Source organism: Thermobia domestica, chromosome 7, assembly GCF_964235325.1.
Source record: "Thermobia domestica chromosome 7, izTheDome1.hap1.1, whole genome shotgun sequence".
NCBI lineage: Eukaryota > Metazoa > Arthropoda > Insecta > Zygentoma > Lepismatidae > Thermobia > Thermobia domestica.
The window spans coordinates 50,376-72,510 of NC_137460.1; the positions used below are offsets into that span (position 1 = coordinate 50,376).

General features: G+C 35.9%; 1 protein-coding gene across 2 annotated transcripts in view; it reads right to left on the reverse strand.

Moving 5' to 3' along the window:
- Nucleotides 1-4,169: 4,169 nt before the first annotated feature.
- Nucleotides 4,170-22,135, reverse strand: part of LOC145689821 (ribosome biogenesis protein SLX9 homolog) — a 52,985-nt gene continuing 35,019 nt past the window's right edge. For both annotated transcript variants that reach the window (XM_081764032.1, XM_081764033.1), the window contains exons 3-4: nt 20,644-20,854; nt 4,170-4,402 (exon numbers count right to left, since the gene is read on the reverse strand). In XM_081764032.1, coding sequence (XP_081620158.1) covers nt 4,279-4,402; nt 20,644-20,854 — 335 coding nt within the window. In that variant the 3' untranslated portion in view covers nt 4,170-4,278. The remainder of the gene's footprint in view (nt 4,403-20,643; nt 20,855-22,135) is intronic.

Here is a 22,135-nt window from a genome sequence, read left to right on the forward strand (position 1 = left end):
GAGTACATGTTTTTTTACATAAATGTGATAAATATTTTATTATGCACAGAATAATTGTATTAACAGTGTAAAAAAGTATTTATATATTTTTGTGTTTAACAAGAGAATATGCTTATGCATACGAAGAACAAGTTTATGATCCGAATTAGATCTGTTCACAGGCGATATGTTTTAAATGTAAGGATTATTATTCAAGATGTAAGATGACATGTATACAAAGATGAAAATTATGAATTTGACTTTAAGAACAAGAACAAAGTTGAACATGCATGTAAATTTAATAAATTTGAATCTTACATAAATTGGACGTCTCTTTTTCTTATTCTTAGAACAATGATAAGTACAAAAATTTGTAGGCATATTGTGTTTCCATTAATCACCTGACACGAAGAACTTGCTTTCAGTGGTAAGCAGTATAATCTGCAGAATGACAATGAATTTAAAAAAAATAAATTACACTTTTTGCACGATTACTATCAGAAGATTACGATAGAAAGATAGATACCTTAAGAAAAGCAGGACATAAGCATATACAACACTTTATCAAGACTTAATGTAAACACATTATGGATTACCTTGCACCTACAGGTTTTCATGCTGTTCACACAGAATGCTTTAATGCTTTACTCAGTGTACGAATGATGAAAGTATACAATATCTAGATGTCACGAGTCTTTACTCATATGTGATGGTATGAAACCGATGCTCGTAGGTAAACCGAAAATCTATTAGGATCTGATTTTACACAAGTGGAAAATATCCATGGACTAGTAAAATACACCGTCTTCTCCTGAAAGATTTGTATTTCTTAATCTTGTCATATGTTACGGGAGGACTTTTCGGTCTCTGCCATAAAGCCGTATCGAAGACTAAAATATCAATAATTACTTGCACTCCTTTAAGGATGGGGTTATCACTGGAACGTTCTGTACCCTACACCTTCATAGAGCAATACGAGTCGAATACAAGATACTAGCTATTAAAGAAATATGGGAATTTGATATTTTCGGTTCAGAGAATTTTAATTGTAATAGTCTTCTTCACGACTACGTGAATTCTTAACTGAATATGAAACAAGAGACTTTAGGTTTTCCTGCTTGATGTAAAAGCAAAGGAAACGAGGAAAATTATATTACAGATTATTATAATGCACATAAAAAAATAGTTAAATCAGGAAAATATAGGAACGAACCTATATATCTACATATACGAACCTTCGGGTATATTGCTATGCTATTCCGTAGCTCATTGTATGGTAAATGCTGACAAGAAACAGACTTATTACAATCGATGATACACAAGAAAGTTCTTTCAGTTATCTATGAGCACCAAAGTACGAAGTAGACAACGCAGTAGTTATTCGAGTACAACAACATTTTATAAACACATATAAAAACGTTGAAAACGAGAATAAACAGTGGAAATTTTCAAACTTTATGCTTGCAGTGTTTATTACGTCATGACCAAGGCTTTGGTTTCAGGGCCTATTTACAGGTGTGGGAGCAAATGACGTACTCTACTGTTACATGGACAATTGTGCAAAGACTAAATGAGAAACTTAAGATTTCCACAGAACTATATTTCAGTAAGCTAACTAATGAAGTTCAGGCAAGGTGGGGAAATTATTTCGTTTATAGGTTTGCGACCAAATCAGAAAATTAGATTATGTCTAGAAAATTAGGGATATAACTTTAGACACTAAAACGCGGGAAGAAATTAATTTTGACATTCCGTTTGTGCTAGATACAATATATTACGAGTCACATGCAATGTCTTTTTTTTTTTTTTTTTTTTTTTACGTAACAGAATCATTTTCTTTCCGAGGACTGTATGTAGCATCAGTTTATGATTTGAACCTAATGCTTTAACAATGGTCACACTTAGCTCACCATGAAAATATTCATTGATTTGGTCGATTCGTGTAAGTAATATTTCCCATTGCTGAATGTCCCATTGTACATTAAACTGTTCTGCTTAGGCCAATCAAATGATAAAATCTGATTTGCCGATCTACCGAAATAGCTGTGATACCGATCATCACTTGTTTTGCTTAAATACACTTATTGGATAATAACTGGCAAACAGGAATTCTTTAGCGTTAGTAGTACATCTTTCCAACTACAATGCACTTGCTCGAATGATTTCAACACAAATTATAGGGATATTGCTTATATAGGGGTCTGGGCGGAGCTATGATACCACGTGATTTGGGACGCAGCTAAAAAAGGCGGGAAATTTTTGCTGACTCGGCTCGTTATCTTGTCCGTTGCAGCTTGGAGAGATAGATAGGAGATGACCAGTTAACAACTGATGCCTAGTGCCTCAAGATGCCAGTCTTCGGAGCTGGAGCCTGCGGAGGGTTCTGTGTTCCATCCGTCGTCTGCTTGTTGGTTTTTGTACCGAAGCATGTTGTTTTTATTTAGTGATACGAAATGGTCTAAAATGACGCGATATCACATTATTCTTTGAGGATTTATATTGTTCATTAAAAATCACACACATTGCCTATTCTTATTACTTAACTCAATAACAAAATTTCGGTATCCACTTTGTTCTTTAAATGTCTTGCATTCACCATCTACCTTCCGTTTCATTTCTATATTTGTACAAATCCACACAAAAGGCACGTAACTTACAACCCTAATTTAATTAATTCCATTACAAGCCGGGATTTTGAATAAACAAGATACACTGGTTTCATCTACTCTCACTATATTTTCACTAAGAAACTATAATCACAAAATACACTAGTTGCACTATATTTCGCACTTCAGATCTAATTTGTCGCTCTGAATTCAAAATTTGGAACTGTTCAGCTCTCGGTTGTCTTCCATGTTTATACCACGCGTCTTCAGTGTGTACAACATATTCGAAAACATTCAGGAGTTGTCAAATCTTCCAGACAAGCGATTACCCAGCAGAGCTTTTCCAGTGCTACTTGCTACAAGATGGCGCTGGCGCTTGGTATTATGAGCTAACTAGGTCTTAGCCCTTGGGACTTAGTTGAGAAGTCAGGGTGACTCTTAGGCTAAAAAGTTTGGACACCCCTCGTGTACGTCATCAGCAATGATCTGCTATGATAGGTAGGAGCCGCATAGTATCCTCCACACACACTACCAGGTTCATTAGCCCATTAACCTATGATCAAGTATTACCTCATAATCATTGATTTCTGTCATTTTCAAAATATTATTATCCACCTGACTTCGTTAACAGAAGAAACCTATCTTGTAGCGCCAGTGCCGCAAGGTTTATGTGATTTTCTTCTATTTGTACTGAAATGTTTGTGGATGTTAAAGGATACCAAGGTTTGACAGTTGAGTTTACAAAAACCCTTTGGCGTGGGAGACCAGGGTTCGATTCTAGGCGGTAGCTCATGTGGTGCGCATTCCACGTTAATCAGCAGGTCCCGTGTCATATAGCTTTGCTGCTGAAAGGGACGTTAAACTCAAAATCAACCCAACTCAGTTTACTAAAGAAGCCTATGAGAGCAGTACGATCTGAATCTATCAATCCCTTCGAAATATTAATATTTGTACACATACTGACATTTTCGATTATGGTGTGCCTTCATGTTGCCCCGGCATAAGTGAAACAACAGAGAGTAAGGTACCATTGTACCCCCTGCAGATGACGGTGTGTCTCTAAGCTATAAGAGTAATTGTTAATGTCAAAGTCACTCCATCAGATTGTATTGTTGCACTAATAAATAATAAAATATTTGACTCGACGATCTCGTAGCTCAGCTTAAGTATAACGGGATACTTAAGTGGAAAATTCATATGATCTTGGAGAACCACTAAATACCACCATTCACTCGCTATCACGGGAAGTAACTTTCTGAAATTCAAACCAAGCTGTCCGGCGCCGACAAACGCAAGTACTAGCACATTAACTAATCACAGATTAAAGTGTAACACCGAAGTAAGTAAGGAAATATCGACCAAAAAAATCGTTCGTGGGAAAACTAGATCGTCGTTTTAGCAAACACCAACAGTTTTAACTGTTAAGACTGGCAACAGATCAACGCATCATACTTCAAAACATCACTTACAATTAAAATTACAGGAACTGGGTTTTTCTTTTATTCATAAATTTGACTCTCGCCGTAACAGATAAGGATTAAAAGTGTTCCAACCTTAAAAAGACAATTAAATAAACACGTCCACTAAATATTTAGTATCGTTTTTAATACAAGTATCATTATAAAAATAAATTGTTACAAACTATTTTGACACAGCACCACAAATAGAAATTTATAGACTTATAAAAAATATTTCAAGTTTCATCCATAATTCCTTGTCTGATTTTGTTGTGGATGTACGCAGTAATGGTTTGAATGGGGTTGGACTGATACTCTGGATCTGTCAGAACTTGTTGGAAAGTAGATATGTCTTGCAGCCTGAAAAAAATAAAACCTTTTGGTCAGTAATATTAGGGAAATTAATGTTGAAATACCAGTAACAAGTTTTATAATGTACTAATTAAGTAGCCCTACATCTCCAAATAAAGCACTGACTTTTATACATTTAAGTTTAAAATTTAAGATATTTTATACAGTAAAACATGTCGACTTGGCCAACTCTTTAATTCGGCCACCTGCTTATCTTGGCCTGGTTCGTCTTGAACCTGCAATTTCCCATAAGACATTTCGTAACTTATTGCTCTGTAAGTTGCCACCTGTCTATCTTGGAAATTAGCCGCATTGAAGCAATGTTTACCCTATGACGATAATGATAAATTTACCTGCACATCTTGGCCACAAAAATACCGTTTTGTAATTTTTCTTAACTATTTCGTATTCCCATATGAGTGTATTTGTGACTGGAAACAAAGAATTATGGATTCCTACGATTTGTTTTTGGAGGTCAATGGCCCTGATAAAGGGATGGTTAAGAAAGATCTAAATAAGAAAAAGCACGTACAGGAATTCAGGAAATGGTTGTACGTATTTGTTTACCCTGTCTGTTTTAGTAAAACCATTAGCTATATCGGTCCGTTTCATCAGTGGAGAGCTTTAGTAATTCTGGAAAATACCCAAGGTTAAAGCTGACCATTTCAATTGTCAACTATTAGAACCTGATGGTTTGTCGAGTTTTGAGATATGAATTCCCTTAAGATTTTCTCAAAACATCTTTTGCTCCGAGGGAAACACTGCAGCTCATTAATGAGAGGTAGGTAACTAGCAGAATGTGCATATGTACCAAAAAGAATAAAGCAAATACGTCTAGAATGAACGACCATGAATATACTTGTCATTAGTAACTGATTCGCTATTTTTGCAAAGGTACCGTATCTACAGAAAATATTTATCACTGTTCAATCAGTAGAGATAAAAAATATTCTACAGGCAGCAAAAGAGTGATTCCCGATTTTGGTGTGTGTGTGTTCAGTGATCTCTGTGTTTATGGAAAGGGATGTGTTGTATTCATGGATTCATAATGGATTCAAAACGTAGGAAGTTTAATGAATTGTGTATGTATAAGAAAAGGAATTTAGAGTTGATAGATAAAGGTGTGAGTCAACGCTCAATATCAACAATTTGGAGTATCAAAATCTACGGTAGAAAACATTAATAAAAACACGGACTCAATTATTAAGGTTTGGGAAGAAAACTACAATAATGACAGGAAAAGAAAATTACGAAAAACTGATCACGAAGTAGTCAATTCGTTAGTAATACTAGACAGTCTATTCTAAAAGTACACCAATCACACTTATTTTCTGTAAGTTGGCAACTTTTGAATGGAATCGATGGTGGTAAACATAGACACGCTTTAGTGTAATAAAAATTTTTATCTACACATTTTGTGTTATTTCTAGAAATTTCGGATGATAGCTATTATTTGTACACACTTGATGCCTTCATCTTTGAAAGTAAATTTTGAATGAACAGAATTAAGTCTAGTGTAAATTATTTGAAAAGATACAATGAACGTAAGACATATGTGTATACATGGAGAGAGAGAGAGAGAGAGAGAAAGAGAGAGAAAACTGAGAATTATTAGTTCGTCTTGGACTGCTAAACGATAGTACTGACTAAATAATAATTAAATTTAATACAATAGTTCATCCAATTATCTACGGAGTAGCAGTAAATAATTCATAAAGATTCCCTTAGAACAATTTGCTGAATAAATTGCCCTCCATATTTGTGAGCAAAAAGTTTATTCAAAACATCTGCGCATTTGCCTAATATTTAAGCACACAGTTCACAGTTAGGATATGTGCAGCAGCACAAGCGTCAAAATGTTGGAGGTGATACACTATAGCTAGCAGTATAAAAATATTTTTATTGCTAACGGCATTAAATAGTATTCTGTCACTGAAATACTATAACAGTATTAGTACATAACTTCACCTTGAAATGGCAGAACTTACGTATATAACGACCGAATCGTGTACATTACTCTCCATATAGGTAACTACAAAAGAGCACTCATTCCGGGATCAGACACAATTGGTGCACTATACTTTTATTCATTCGCTTGTGATCGCGTTTTATCGTTCCATATTGTTCTTCATTAAGGCATTTTGTACGAAAGTTTTTAACTGTTTACAGTGAAATTATTTGTGTTTGATATCACGTACGTATATATATAGGGTTACTAGCATTGGCGTCTCTGGCATGTAATATTTGGGGGGGACATCAAAGGAAATGATCTAATTGCTAGTATCTCAGCGGAATTTTAGATTGTCACTTCAAAATATTGGGGGGGACGCGTCCCCCCCCCGCCAGAGACGCCCATGGTTACTAGACGTCCTAGTTTTCAATGAAAGAATTAACTCTTTGAAGCACAAGTTTTACCTAAATCGAATTTACATGTACTACGCACTTGGTGCCAAAACAAAAGAGTGTTGTAAAAGTGACATGTGTTTAGCTACGCAAAGAACTACTTAGCTAGAGGAAACATTGGTAATGAATGTATACCGCTGTGCAACGTCCACAAAAATTATCTAAAAGGTGGTATAATATTAGTACCACCATGCTTCAAAGAGTTCTCCTGAAAATGGTTTTTGGGACGACTGTTTCAGATTGATAAAAATTCAACCTGCAAAGACTAGTATGTCTTATCTAAAAACGGAAGGTTTTCGAAAGATTTGTGTATCCAATTAATTTTACTAAACAAACAAGGAGTTTGAAAATCAGATCCATTCTTTTGTCCTATGGGTTGTTTAACTTCTAGTTACTTTATACTTCAATCGGCAGCGCGGAACTGCTTCATTGTTGTAACTTTAATCAACAATGACGGTACTGCTCTCAGTCGCTGCATGTTAAATGCATTTACACTATTTCATCCTGTCTGTCGTGAGCCAGCGTTTTTTGCATTCTAGTGCGTATACTATAAATATCTTTGCACGTAAAGTGAAGTGAATTTAATTTCCTTATCTGTGTAAAGTCAACGATCTTGTTTCATATTGCTAGTATGTGGTGTATAAAGAAAGTGTTTCCATCATGTCCAAGCCCAAACGTTCTTTTCAGCGGAAATATTCAGTGCAATGGTCATTTATAAAATTAGTAAGAAATTACCATGAAGTGGAGTGCAAAATGTGTAAGTGTTATATTAATATATCGTATGGGGGAAGAGAGGAAATTAAAAACCACATAGCATGCAAACTCCATGTTATATGAAACCGATCACCAGTATCCCCTTACGATCAAAAAAAAAAAAAAAAACACTGACCATGACTTTGTCAGCAGGAGTTTGTTTGAACTTCTTTGCGACTGCTCACCCTGAGTGACGCCATTGTGTGGACTTTTGTTTCGTTTCGGGAGTGAAATAAAAAAAAAAAAATCCAAGTTTCGTCTCCCGTAACAATCGGTACGTGACGTTTGGGCGCGGACGTTTGGGTCCCGCCGTTTGGGCACTGAACGTTTGGGCGCGAGTTAAATTAAAAAGTCATTATGTTAGGCGCTGAGTACTAAATTCCAATCAAGATATCACAAGGTGTCTACTGTAGTGGAAGTCCTTGAATTATACTGGATTTTGTTTTACATATTAGAAATACTGGAATTTCAAAATTCTAAAAACTGAATTAACAATTAAATTTTGTAAATTTAAGTTTCAGCCAAAGTTAAGTGTGCTTTTTATTTGATAACTTTTCAAGCCAAAAGTAAGTAGACCAGACTAGATATGATTGACTGCATTACATACATAGTGAACCTATTCCATAAAAAAATTTAAACAGGCCTTCTACTGTGGTTATGCAATAAGTGAGAATGTCAAACACATTTCTAGTGGCTAAATGACCAATATATGTACACTTAACAATATTTTTCACTTTGAAATCGTTCTTTTTTCCCTTTCTCCACTTTCTTTAATGCAGATTAAATGCTTACAATGGGACGAAAAAAAAGTGTGTTAAGTTTTGATTTTTATTTGGAATGTTAATATAAAAAAGTGATACCAGAAATACGGCATACTGCAGTTCCTAAACTCAATGTCTTAGACACCCTGTATTAACATCTTTCCCTCAACTCGATTAGGATTTAGGATTTTTAGATTTCTGGGTTCTCGGCATTTAAGGCCATTTAACCCGTCGCGTTTGAGGGAGCACACTATCCGGGGAAAGGGAAGGAAGGAAGCGGCCTGGACCTGTAAATTAGATACCACCCCGGCATTATTAACAGTCGTCTGATTCCTTCATTTTCTAGCTTTCTTATATAATACAAAAATTAGATCATTAGATCAGAAGTACAAGAATAGTGAACAAGCGAAAAATCAGTCCATGACAAGGTTAGGCAACAAATACCACAAACGAATTAAACTATTTAATTTAGAAAATATACAGATAAATGAGGTGAGATAAAAACAGAAGTATAGGAAATGTATATATCTTGATTCGCAAGTTTTCAGTGCCTAGCTTACTTTATATGTCGTAAATTGTGATTTTTACTATGTACCTCGCGCCCAAACGTCTGGCGCCTAAACAGCTTTGCGCCCAAACGGCAGCGCCGAAACGTCCGCGCCCAAACGTCCTGTCCTGGTAACAATGGAGTCTAACAGTCCTTCCTTTTCTTGATACTTTTGAAAAAACTGGCGAGCACAGGAAAAACGTTTCTCCTTGTGTTTTGCTGTCAACATACGCGGTACCCATCGAGCACAACACTTGTGATACTCCAATTTTTCAGTCAAAGCTCTTTCCACTGTACCATAAAAACTCCCAGGAATGGAGCAACAAGTTCACGTACGGTGATCCTCCTGTTTTGAAGCACTTCGCGTTGGACCATCTCGACAATCGCCTCCGAAACTGACGGTCTTTCACTCCGTTCTTCATCGTGGACGTCCCTCCGACCGGTGTCACAGGGATCTTTTACCCCTGGAAACGTTTACCCCCTGGAAATCTTTACCCCCTTCTCGGTTACTGGTAATTACGAAGGAACAGTCAGAAGTCACATTAAAAATTCATATCATTGAATGCGATCTCTCAGTGTAAGCATTCACTTAAGGTAAGATGGCTTTAAATCCGAAGATTTGGTAGGGGGGTAAAAATTTCCTAGGAAATTATTACCCCCTTGTCGGTTACTGGATACTTCAAAGAAAAACTCAAATGTTTCATTATAAATTGATACCACTATGTAGTATCTCTTAACAGACACAGTCACTTTGGGCAAGATGGCTTTAAATCCGAAGATTTGGTAGGGGAGTAAAAATTTCCTAGGAAATTATTACCCCCCTGTCGATTACTGGTTACTTCAAAGGCAAACTCAAATGTTTCATTATAAATTGATACCACTATGTAGTATCTCTTAACAGACACAGTCACTTTGGGCAAGATGGCTTTAAATCCGAAGATTTGGTAGAGGGGTAATAGTTTCCTAGGAAATTATTACGTCCCTGTCGGTTTCTGGTTACTTCAAAGACAAGCTCAAATGTTACATTATAACTTGCTATAATTCCATGTTATCATTTAACGGAGGCACTCACTTTGGTCAAGATGACCTAATATCAAATATTTAATAGGAGGTAATATTTCCCTAGGAAATTTATACCCCCTGTCGGTTTTTGGTTACTTCAAGACCAATTGAAATGTTACATTATAAATTTATATTATTTCGTGTTATATCTTAACAGACGCACTCACTTTGGCCAAGATTCCTTTGTAGCCGAAAATTTGAGAGGGGGTAACATTTTCTTAGGGAATTTATACCCCCTTGTCCGTTCTGGTTATTTCAAAGACAAAATCTAATGTTACTTTATAAATTGATTTTATACCCTGTTATCTCTTAACAGACGCAATGACGGACGAAGATGTCTTTATATCAGAAATTTTATAGGGGGTGCTTTTTCTCTAGGGAATTTATACTCTTGTATTGGTTCTGTGCTACTTCAAGGATTAGGTCAAATTTTCACATTATAAATTGCTGTTATACTGTTTTGTCTTAGCAGACGCACTCACTTTGGGGAGGATGAAGGTTGATTTTATATTCAGAAAGTTTAGAGGGAGATAACATATAAAGAAGGCTAAAACTTTTATTTATTTTAAATGAGATGTCGAAATACCAAATTTTATGACTGGAGTTTAATAGGGTCCGAAAACGTACACGTTTTTATAAGGTAATTTTCACCCTATTCTTCGCTTCTACTTCGAAATTCCAAAAATCGTTTCTTTGTAGTATCTTACGTCTTAGATGCTATGTACTGACCAAGCTTTAAGTTTCCAACTGGTACGACTTGAGAATCTTGCTTTTACAAGCCTTGCACGTTGTTCTAGTGGCTAGCTCGCGCCATTTTGAACGGTGTTGACAACTTTATCAAGGTTTATTATATCTCCGGTACGGTTTGAGATATCGAAGTGCTGTAAACGGTAAAATAATTTGTTCGTTCATTGCAAACCATACGTGTAACTAGATATGATATTTACCTAAGATGTTTTTTAAATAAAGACTTTCAAAAAATTCAAAATTTTCAATCCCTGCAACTTCGTTCCTATTCATTCGAAAAACGTTATACCACGACCATGGTATTCAGCGCTGAAGTTCTTTAGATGTACATTATCCTGTGCATCTCTGTTGTGCTGTGTCTGCGTTAGAGGCTTCCAAACTTCGGATGTTTGTAATACTATATCATCCTTAGCTTGTAACACTGAATAATAAAAGTGGTATTTTAAGTTTATATTTGACATGTTGGTTTGAAGTATGTAGTGTCATTTGAAAAAATATAAACTTATATTTTGTTGGCAAAACTGTTGTGCATTCCTGTCTAAACCCGTTATAGCAGATGATAATGATAAATTGTCCAACATGTGTATATAGGAAGAGAGAGAAAGGAATAAATTACAATAACGTTGTTTCTAATTGAAAGATATATTTTCAATCATTTATGTTATAAACTGTGTAATAACAGTTATCAAGATTATAAGGCAAGTAATACCTAGTATTTAAACTGCAAACTATGTAATATTTTGGAATTAAATTCTGCTTTCACAGTTGAAAATAACAGAATTTAAAGTTAGATTTACTTACCTTTGTTTCAAAAGATTGTTTATTCTCGATATATTTTTCTTCCCATGTGTTCTACATTGTCAAAAGAGTCAAATCGAGTTTCAAAATCAATATTTTCCTTTAGTCGCTACTGAATCCTTAAATCTCGACTACTTGTAGAACAAGTCAAGACCTGCTTATACGAACAAAACTATGAAATATTTTTTAACAGTGCATTGTTTCGAAGGAAAGTTTCTTCCTCCTTTTTATACCAGTGTGCTAACATGTTCCCCTTGAAGAGCAGCTTATACTTATTTCATTGATATAATAAGAAAACAATTAATAGAAAATAACACTTTGACACTGCAACAATCTTAAGACACCTGAGGGGCGCGGTGGCTCAGTGGTAGAGCGTTCACCTCCGGTGCTTGGGGTCACTGGTTCGATCACAGCTCGCGCCGTGTGGCCTTTGTGTGGACAAACACCATGCTCGTGGGTTTTCTGGGCGTTCTCCCGTTTTCTCCCACTTTCTTCATTCCAACATTTCATTCATTTTTCATAATCGCCGTCTCCTTTAGCCTAACCGACATAACCGTGGGACGTAAGACTTAGATTTCATTTCATTTTTTCTTAAGACACCCTCGTCAGACACCAAATCCCGTGCAAAACTGGAAGAGCAATTATTTCCTAGGAAAACATTACCAACTATCAAGTTTGGGGTATGAAGCCAAGTTTTCGGACATAAAGTCATCTTCACCAAAGTATGTGCCTCTGTTAATAGATAACACAGAATGGTAATAATTTATAATATAACATTTGATGTTTTTGAAGTAACCAATAACCGTCAGGGGGTAATAATTACCTAGGAAATTTTTACCAAATACCAAATACCAAATCTTCGGATTTAAAGCCACCTTGCCCAAAGTGACTGTCTCTGTTAAGAGATACTACAAATTGGTGTCAATTTATAATGAAACATCTGAGTTTTTCTTTGAAGTAACCAATAACCGACAGGGGGTAATAATTTCCTAGAAAATTTTTAGTCCCCTACCAAATCTTCGGATTTAAAGCCACCTTGCTCAAAGTGACTATGTCTGTTAAGAAATACTACAAAGTGGTATCAATTTATAATGAAACATTTGAGTTTGTCTTTGAAGTAACCAGTAATTGACAGGGGGGTAATAATTTCCTAGGAAATTATTACCCCTCTACCAAATCTTCGGATTTAAAGCCATCTTGCCCGAAGTGAGTGCATACGCTGAGAGATCACATTCAGTTATATAATTTTTTAATGTGACTTCTGACTTTTCCTTTGAAATTAGCAGAAACCGACAAGGGGGTAAAACTTTCCAGGGGTAAAAAATCCCTGTGACACCGGCACTAAACTCCCTGCACCACTTTCGGACTTGTTGAACGGACATAACACTTGTCGCCATACACCTCTGTCAACTGACGATGAATATCCACAGCTGGAGTCCCGTTGGCGTACAGATAGCGAATTACGGAACGAATCTCGCACTTGCCGGGAGCAACAATGGGCACCTCCATCTCGGCGGCTGCTGAGCCAAGACTGAGCGGCGCAGCGAAACGCGGCCGGGCGGAATCGAGAGTGGGATTCGCTGCGCACCTTGCCATGCGGCTGGAGTTATTTGGGAACCTTATTTCTGGATCAACCCTCGTAGATGTAGAATACCGCACATTGTTGTCACATACAAAATAGCAGCAGGGAGAGTATGACACTTTATGTACTTAAATCATTTTTCCTTTCAGAAGAAAAAGCACCACAAGATTTAAGAACCGTCTTTGAAAATCAGCTAAGTGAACCATATCTTTAGTTTGTATACAGCCAGATGAGTATGTTCAACCGACAAATATTTTAAATAGAAAAGGCAGATATTAGTTTAATAGAAGTTGTTGTAATTTTAGAGTAATCAATGTTACTCTTACATTGATAAACCAAAGGAAAGAAGAAGGGTTTCTATCTCTGAAAGTGGAATCTTTGGTGAAGAAAGCAGAAGATGAAGTATCAGCTTAAAACGTACAAACATTATACGTTGAAGTGGAAGAGTTTTATGAAACATGTTCTGCATATTTAAAGATGTGGATAATGCCACTCAAGGACTTTCCTATACTTAAATGGATGCTGCTACGTTCTACACCAGCGTAGATTAAAGTACAAGAGACGATTAAATTTCTACAAAAAAAAAAAAAAAAGACAATCAATCGGCGATTCAATATTGCTTCGATCAGTTCTCATACTTAAAACAACGAATACAAGCAATACTTGTGAAGCAGAAAAACATTTGGAGTAGTAAATCATGACAACGCAAGTGTTTGGAGCAGTTCTGAATTTAGCGTAAATGTATTTTTGTATTTTTTCTTGCTAAATGCTAAATTAGCATTTCTTTTTGGGTAGTATTTCTAACTCAGATGATGATGAAAAAACAAGTATCTCTTCAATCATAAATGGGAGGACGTCCAGGGGCGGATATAGAAGATAAAAACTGGGGGGCACTAGAACCCAGACTAGGATAGGTATATCATGAGTTTACTATAAACTTCCAAAAATATATAAATAAGACCAATTACTTTTGTCACTCAAAACTGCGGGGTCCTAGTCCCCCTGCCCCGAGCTGGATCCACCACTGAGGGTATGTCGTAGTTGGAGCAATACTAAGGACCTGTTAAACACAAATGGAAATTTGGAAAACAAAAGAAAAGAGTAACATGTTCACAGAATATACGTTAAAGGGTAGGCTCAAATGTAAGTATATATATGAGCATCAGTGGCGGCTTTAGCGGGTAGGCCGGATACGGCTTAACCAAAAATTTGGAATAACATATAAACGCTCAAACATACAATAAAGAGTAAATATATTTTCCACTATTTATATTGATGGTAGATAAATATTTAACAAATAGCATTAACCACTACTGTAAAAGTAATTTCCTATTGTCATTAATCAATTAAATGTGTATATATATCCATAAGCGAGAGAGCAGGCCTACCCAAAATTAAAATTCGAGAGCCTTCCCTGATGAGCATGAGAAAATACTAGTTGGTCAATTGTTGTACCTCTCTGTCACTGTAGCAATTGACTCATCAGTATCAAAGGCTTAAAAAATGTTAAGCTAAAAGAAGCATTGTCGCGTATTATAAATTTTATTTTCAAAAAAACGCGTACTTAAAATTTAGACATACCGGCCCTTATGCAGAGTCGTTCTGACGCGTGATTAGTGCCATACTAACGAGTTCGACTAACATATTTCCCGCAGTAGTCAGGACTTTTGTATGAGACTAATCATATGTCAAAACGACTCTGCATAAGGTAGAATGTGTTTACTCGCATAATAGTCGCACCTTATGTTCGAAGTAAAAACATTCGCCCAAGAAATTCGCTTGCATAAAAGTCGAAGTCTATGGGATTTTTGTCTTTGTGAACGAGACTTCCTTCGAAACTGCTTTTCTTACGCGAGTCCGAGCAAAAGAACTTTTCGTGTTTAGTAGCATGTAACATCGTGGCCCATCTGTGAATCTATTTCCACCCTCCATTCTGCGCGTAAGGGTTTCTCCTTTGTGGTGTTAAGTACTTGTTATTCATGTGTTACCCGATTATGTGAATATATCGTTCTTTCGTGCCATTGTCAAGAATTTTTTGTCTCTCGCGAATCGTTAAGTTACGAGTTTAATTTTTACAAGTTTCAATATTTTACCGTATGTAGGGTATATTTTATTTTTTATGTTATATGTATCAAAATTCGAAATTGTTTTGATCGCAGCGATAACTTAATGACAGCTTTCCTCGCGTAATAGTCGCAGTTGGATTTTCATATTAAAAAATTAGTACAAAAAGTGCGAGTATTACGCAAGTAAACACGGTAATTTGTGAAAGTGAACTGTAATAAACTATGCATTTAATTTATTCCCTTTTTCAATTATTGTGACAAATAAACAATAAGAGCTCAAAATACGGACTCTGTCCGCGTGTCTGTCCAGCCAGGACACAAATTCAAGAACTACTTGATGGATTTTCGACTGGACGTAGAGGGATAAAAGTGTGAAAGCAGAACTGATGGATTCTATCTCTCTTTTAAGTTGGTTAATATTCTTTACCCTTTTTTTGAGCTTTTTCCATCTCCTTCTGAAGTGCTTCAACTTCCTCTTCGGTATGTTGTAACAATCCCCTTTTCTTCTTCAACTCTTTAAGGTATTCTGCTTCCATCTTGATTTTGTTTTGTCCTTCGTGTTTCTCATTCAATCGTTCATGCCTTTGTCCATAGAAGTGTCCTTTGTTTGCAATTTGATAGTGTCTAAAGCCAACCATAGACATTTTTGGCGGTGAATTTTGACATTTTATAGAACAAAATTTTCAAGTCCCTTATATTTGAACAGATAAAAAAAAAAAAAATGTGACCGAAAAGAGTGCACAGCCCAATCACTCCGATTTTAAAAAAATTCCTTCATTTTAGATTGAAAACATCATATTTGAGGACGGTTTCCCCTCTTACATATTGCTGTAACTCCAATAACAACACTTACTATATGTCAGAGGACTTTTGAGACACCCTGTATAAGGATCTAGAAATGTTAAGATACGCACTCTGAAGTAATAATAAACTTTCTGGCCAAATTTGTGAATGTGTCAACATATCTTGAGCCCCATCATCATTGTTACTGTTTCTCTAGACTGGACTCTAATATTTCCTTAATTGGAATAAATTATCCTCGCAACGCTAAGTAAACATCCTCGCAGGCCACATCCAGTTCTCTAATATCACTTTACTTGCTCAGAAATACATATAAACAGGTAACTTCTGGAGTAAGACCACGTGCTTATACATATACGTGAGCAGATCGCACAAGTGGCAGCATTTTTTTTCCAAGCACAAATTTCTTTCAAGTAGGAAAACAGGAAAGGAACTGAAATCTTCCTTTCAAGTACGCGCTAGTGATGTTTGTGATCTGTCCCTTTAAATTATACAAAATTACAAGCGTTTAACAGAGAAAAAATGTCCAAATGAGAGACATATATAAACCGATAGGCAGCATCCAGTTAAACAAAATGAGACGCCGCTTAAAAAAAAAAAAAAAATCGAGTTCGTTGCCAATAATAATAGATAATTTTGATTCTGCTGGAACAGATTTTTTTTAATTTACTGTTTTTATTGCACCTCTCCTAACGATGACTGAGATTTTACCTGTAAATGATTAGGGAAGATAAAATTTCTAAAAAAAAAAAAAAAATTATATCAAACTGACGGTAAAAGCAGCATTAATGGAAACCTTTTAACGAATAATCTAAAAATTATGAACCGTACTATACAAATTACACTCCGGGACTTATGCACATATGGATAGAGGGATCAACAGTCGAAGAAACCGGTTGACATCGAACACAATTTTTCTGGCATGAAGGGGTTGGTACTTCTACAAACTTCACTCAACTTCGTCACTTACTTGCCCCTCACTTCAACTTCATCCTTCCTCAACTAGACGACTCCTCATAACTACTCATTTTCAGGTCTTCACAACGTCTGAATCTTGCTTCTCTTAACCTCGCAGTCCTCACTGCCACTCACGTAATTTCATGACAAAACCCACAAATGCAGAGCTTTTTCAGACAAACTAGGTGAGTGGCAGCTCGCTTAGTTTTAGTAAAAAGGGTTCTGGACTCATCTAACCAGTGAATCTGTTTGAATCTCCTCGTTCTTTACCAGTACCTTCCTTCATCACTTACTTCCATTCATTATTCATTCTCGCTAGCCTAGTATATAAATTCCATTATACCATGGATCCACTGAATATTATGTACAAAAATATTTTTCTCATTAGCAAATAAAATACTTTTCATTTTTTACTTTTTTAAATTGAATCACTACTTTCTTGACATAAGTAACTAACTAACTTTATGGCCTATGAAACTCGGAGGTTCAATGCCGCGTTCATAAAAACTTTCTATTGAATTCTATCCTTAGCCAACTGGATCTAGTTTCTACTTCGTATACCTATTTCTGCGAGACCCATCTTAATATTTTCCTCCTATCTGAGCCAGGCCTAGGTCTTCCTAATGGTCGTTTTCCGACTGGTCTTCCAGTTAAGATTTTGAAAGCGTTCCTACTTTCTTCCATCCTGGGAGCCTCTTAGACTTGATCATCCTAACAATGTTGGGTAAACCGTATAAATTATGTAGTTCGTCGTTATGAAGTTTCTGCCATTCCCTATTCCTGTTCCTCTTGAGTCGGAATATTCGTCTCAGGATCTTGTTCTCAAATACTTTCGGTATACGTTCTTCCCTCAGAGTAAGAGACCATGTTTCGCAACCATACATAACAACAGGTATGATTATCGTTTTATATATTTTGATCTTCAAATTTCTCGACATAATTCGCGACGACAAGAGATTTTGAACTGAATGATAACATGAATTCCCTGCTTCTAGTCGACATTTAATTCCTTCGTCACTATGGTTATGGTCTGTTAATATTGATCCTAGATATTTGAAAGTATTCACCTGATCAAAAGTATTATTTGATATTTTAATGCATCTATAACTTGCAGTATGACGATCCCGAGAAACTTCCAAGTATTTAGTTTTCTCTGCATTTCTTTCTATTGTTCTCCTATCGGCCCTTATTATATCTACTTTCTTCACGTACGAATTGGAAATCTTTATTCCGCTCAAAATATCTCTTAAATAGATAAGCCTATTTGCTTGGATTGGAGTTACCTTCGGTACCGAGGTTGTAAGAGACATATACTTACAGCTTAATGTGGGATCCAAACCACATGAGCTCTCATCGGGCATCGAGCCCGGGTCTCCCGCGCTGAAGCCGCGTACACCGAAGCTATTTCATTCAACAAAAACTTGTAACATAGTTATGATTAATTTCACTAAGCCTCCAGAAGGCAGGAAAACCAATGTATAACAATTAGAAAGCGGAATGTGTAAAAAAAAAAAAAAAAAAAAAAAAATGTAATCTTTAAGTTTTAGTCCCATGGTTAGGCAAAAGGAGACGTTGATGATGAGAAATGAATGAAATGGTGGAATGAAGAAAGAGGGAGGAAACAGGAGAACCCCGAGAAAACCCACACACACGGTGTTTGTCCACCACAAAGTTCACTTGGCACGAGCTGGGATCGAACCAGGGACCCATGCACAAGAAATGAACGATCTACCACTGAGCCACCGCAGCCCCTACGGAATGTGGAAGAAGAAAGATCTTTAGAAAAAGGAAATTATGTTTATACTGAGTTATTTACACACAATCACTTTGAGAAAACATGCATACAGATTATTCTTTCGGCAACATGCGTGACATGCCCAACACAAAATAAAAATTTAAGAAAGAAAAAAAAAAAAAAAACAATACGAATCTGATGCTGTTGTTCTCTGTTAAAGTTAAGCGTCTCTTTTCAGCACCGAGACATATATAGTGTGCGTGGAACCCAAACTATACTAATCCGCTCGAAGTTCATGCAAAATACAGTGAAACCTGTCTATGCTGGCCACGATCGGTTCCATTGAAAAGTGGCCAACTTACAGAAAATAAGTGTGGTTGGTGTGTATTTTTAGAATAGGATTTCAAGTATTACTTAATTATAAAATTTTAGTAAGCAATAACACGACAGCTACTTTTAAATAATGCATATAGTGTAATCATAACAATGTACAGCACTACAAAAAATACTACAGTATCTTTAATATATGTACCTTTCTCCTCCTGAAAACTAATCTGGTACACTGAATTATTCGGATTGAACACAATAACACGAACAACCATAAAAGAGAAATATATGTACGCAGTTTATTGAAATTGATATTGTAGCACGCTGAGTTATTCAGATTGAAAAGAAATAAAGCAAAATTATAACTTGAATAATTTCTAAGTGGTTTATTTTTATATATATATATATATATATATATTCGACAGTGACAAATATTTTCTATGGATACCTTTCGAAAAATAGCAAACCACTTATTAATAACAAATTTACTCATGATGGTTTATTTTAGACGTATTTCTTTTATTCTTTTTGGCACGTATGCACATTGTAATTGTGTAGTTAACTGTCTCTTGTTAATGAACTACAACTGTTTTCCTCGGAGCAAAAAAAGGTTTTGAGAACATCTTAAGGAAATTCATATCTCTAAACCTCCGCTACCTTTCGACAAGCCGTCAGGTGCCAATAGTTGACAATTGAAATGGCCAGCTTTAACTTTAGGTATTCTTCAGAATTACTAGAGCTCTCCAGTGATGACACGAACCGATATAGCTAATGGTTTTACTAAAACAGACAGGGTACACAAATACGTACAACCATTTCCTGAATTAATGTACGTGCTTTTTCTTATTTAGATATTTCTTAACCATCCCTTTATCAGGGCCATTGACCTCCAAAAACAAATCGTAGGAATCCATAATTCTTTGTTTCCAGTCACAAATACACTCATATGGGAATACGAAATAGTTAAGAAAAATTACAAAACGGTATTTTGTGTGGCCAAGATGTGCAGGTAAATGTATCATTATTATCATAGGGTAAACATTGCTTCAATGCGTCTAACTTCCAAAATAGACAGATGGCCAACTTACAGAGCGATAAGTAACGAAATGTCTTATGGGAAAATGGAGCTTCAAGACGAACCAGGCCATGATGAGCACACGGCTTAGAGAGGTGGCCAAGTTGACAGGTTTTGCTGTACTAATGAAGTTAGGACTAGTTTGAAAAATAATTGTGGCAACTAGCTTCTGTTAAATGTATAAAGCAATATACACACTCCTGAAGTGGAGAGGCTTACAAATCTACATTTTGCTTTCCGGTGTTGAAGCTATTTTCTCGAAGAGCATACAAAAATAAATAAATAAATAAAAGTTAGGAAACAGTAGTAGTTTAGAAAACTTTCTTCAGCCAATGAAAGTAGCAAAGTTTACAAACTAGCAGGTATTACGAACTCCATGACGTATCACACAGGCAATATTTCTTTGTCTGGAGGGATGGTGATTCAGTGGTAAAGCGCCAACTTCCGGTTCGAGAGGTTCTAACCTAGGCTGTGAGTTAATAGTGGAGAGCATCCGTGTTTTTTCTCGGAGTTCTCTCGTTTCCTTCCACATTATAACTGTACCAATTCTTTCATAACCATCTGTGTCCATTAGCGTGAATCACTAAATAAAAGTTTTAAAAATTAGCGTAAAGGTAAAGATAAATTAAAACTTACATGTTCTTCTGCCTGTGTTTCATCTTAGGAACTGGTCGCACTTTCCTCGCCTCCTTCTGACTCCGTTGTTCCTGTTTACTTTCTTTTTTCATCAACTCCTCGAGTGATGGAAGGGCGTCGGCGAGAGGCCTCATGTCTCCAGTGATTACGGTCTTCTGGCGTTTACTACGTTCTTTTCTCTCCCTTTCTAGCTGCTGAACAGCAGAAATTTCTAAAAACAATAACAGCTGCATTAACAGAAAATAAGAGTCTACTTCGTGCAACGTATTCGATATTTCAAATATTGTTCATTTCTCCCAAACATCTGGTGACGTAATAGAATGTGATCTTAAACTTACGTAAACACCCATGTTCTTAACTTATCGGTATATTTTAGCAACTTTGTCATTATACTCAGTACCTATCTTTTACGAAGTATTTATGTTGTTTTGTAGACTCCCCTCCGCTGCTTAAATAAGTTCAAGATCATATTTTATTGTTCAATAGATATCTTCAATAAGGAGTTATCCGGTTTTAATGATATAAACAGACTTTGGGAGAGATGGCTGAAATGTAGAAGAGGTTAGGTAGATTCTTATTCGAAAAGCAAATTGTCCTAAAATGGATGGAACATAAGTCAAAAATCGCACGAAACATGGAAAAAACAAGTCAATGGAAAATCAGTGAAAAAATGAAGTCATCCACATATCTGAAAAACTATAATAAGGAGATGGCTAATACAGAAGGCTTACTGCAAACACATAGTGAAGAACTTAGAAATGATGTATACCACATAAGGTAAATATGGATAGAACATTGTCAAAAGTCAAGTTGTTTCAGTAAAATCAATAATAATGATAAAGTATATTAGTCTTCTTCGAATTACCTGGGGCGCCCCACGCGGAGGTTACGTACTTGAAATATCTTGCATCTTGATTTGGAATCTCCAGACTCGATTTAGCACGCAACGTGACTTTTGACCTGATCACATGACACAGTCTGGTGCGTATGGCAAAGCGGATAGGACCTTTGATGAAGTGTCCAGAGTGAAACAACACGAATCAGGCTAACCATGACCTATAATTATTAACAAACGCTAAGAAATACATCTTAATATAACAAAAGACTTACCTCAGTACCTGATTTTTTATTTTTTATTTTTTTTTATTTATTTATTTTTATTTTTATTTATTTATTTATTTTTTTTTTTTTTTTTGGTTACATTTTTGTGATATTCAACTCCCGCAGTAGTCATGTTCATGATCCGCTCTTGTGGCATGCTGGAGCTCACTTTTTCTCATCCTACGGTGTTTCTGTCAATCCAGTAAAAGGAAATGGGGCCCAAATATACCAATAAAAAATCTGTTTACATTTCATTTTCTGCATACACCCGCACTAGCAGTATGTCAACAACAGATACATCTTGTAACGGTTTTTGTATGAACACTAGATACTTTCTAATTTGAAGTTGTAATTACACATTACATTTTTTAGATATTTTTATTTTACGTGT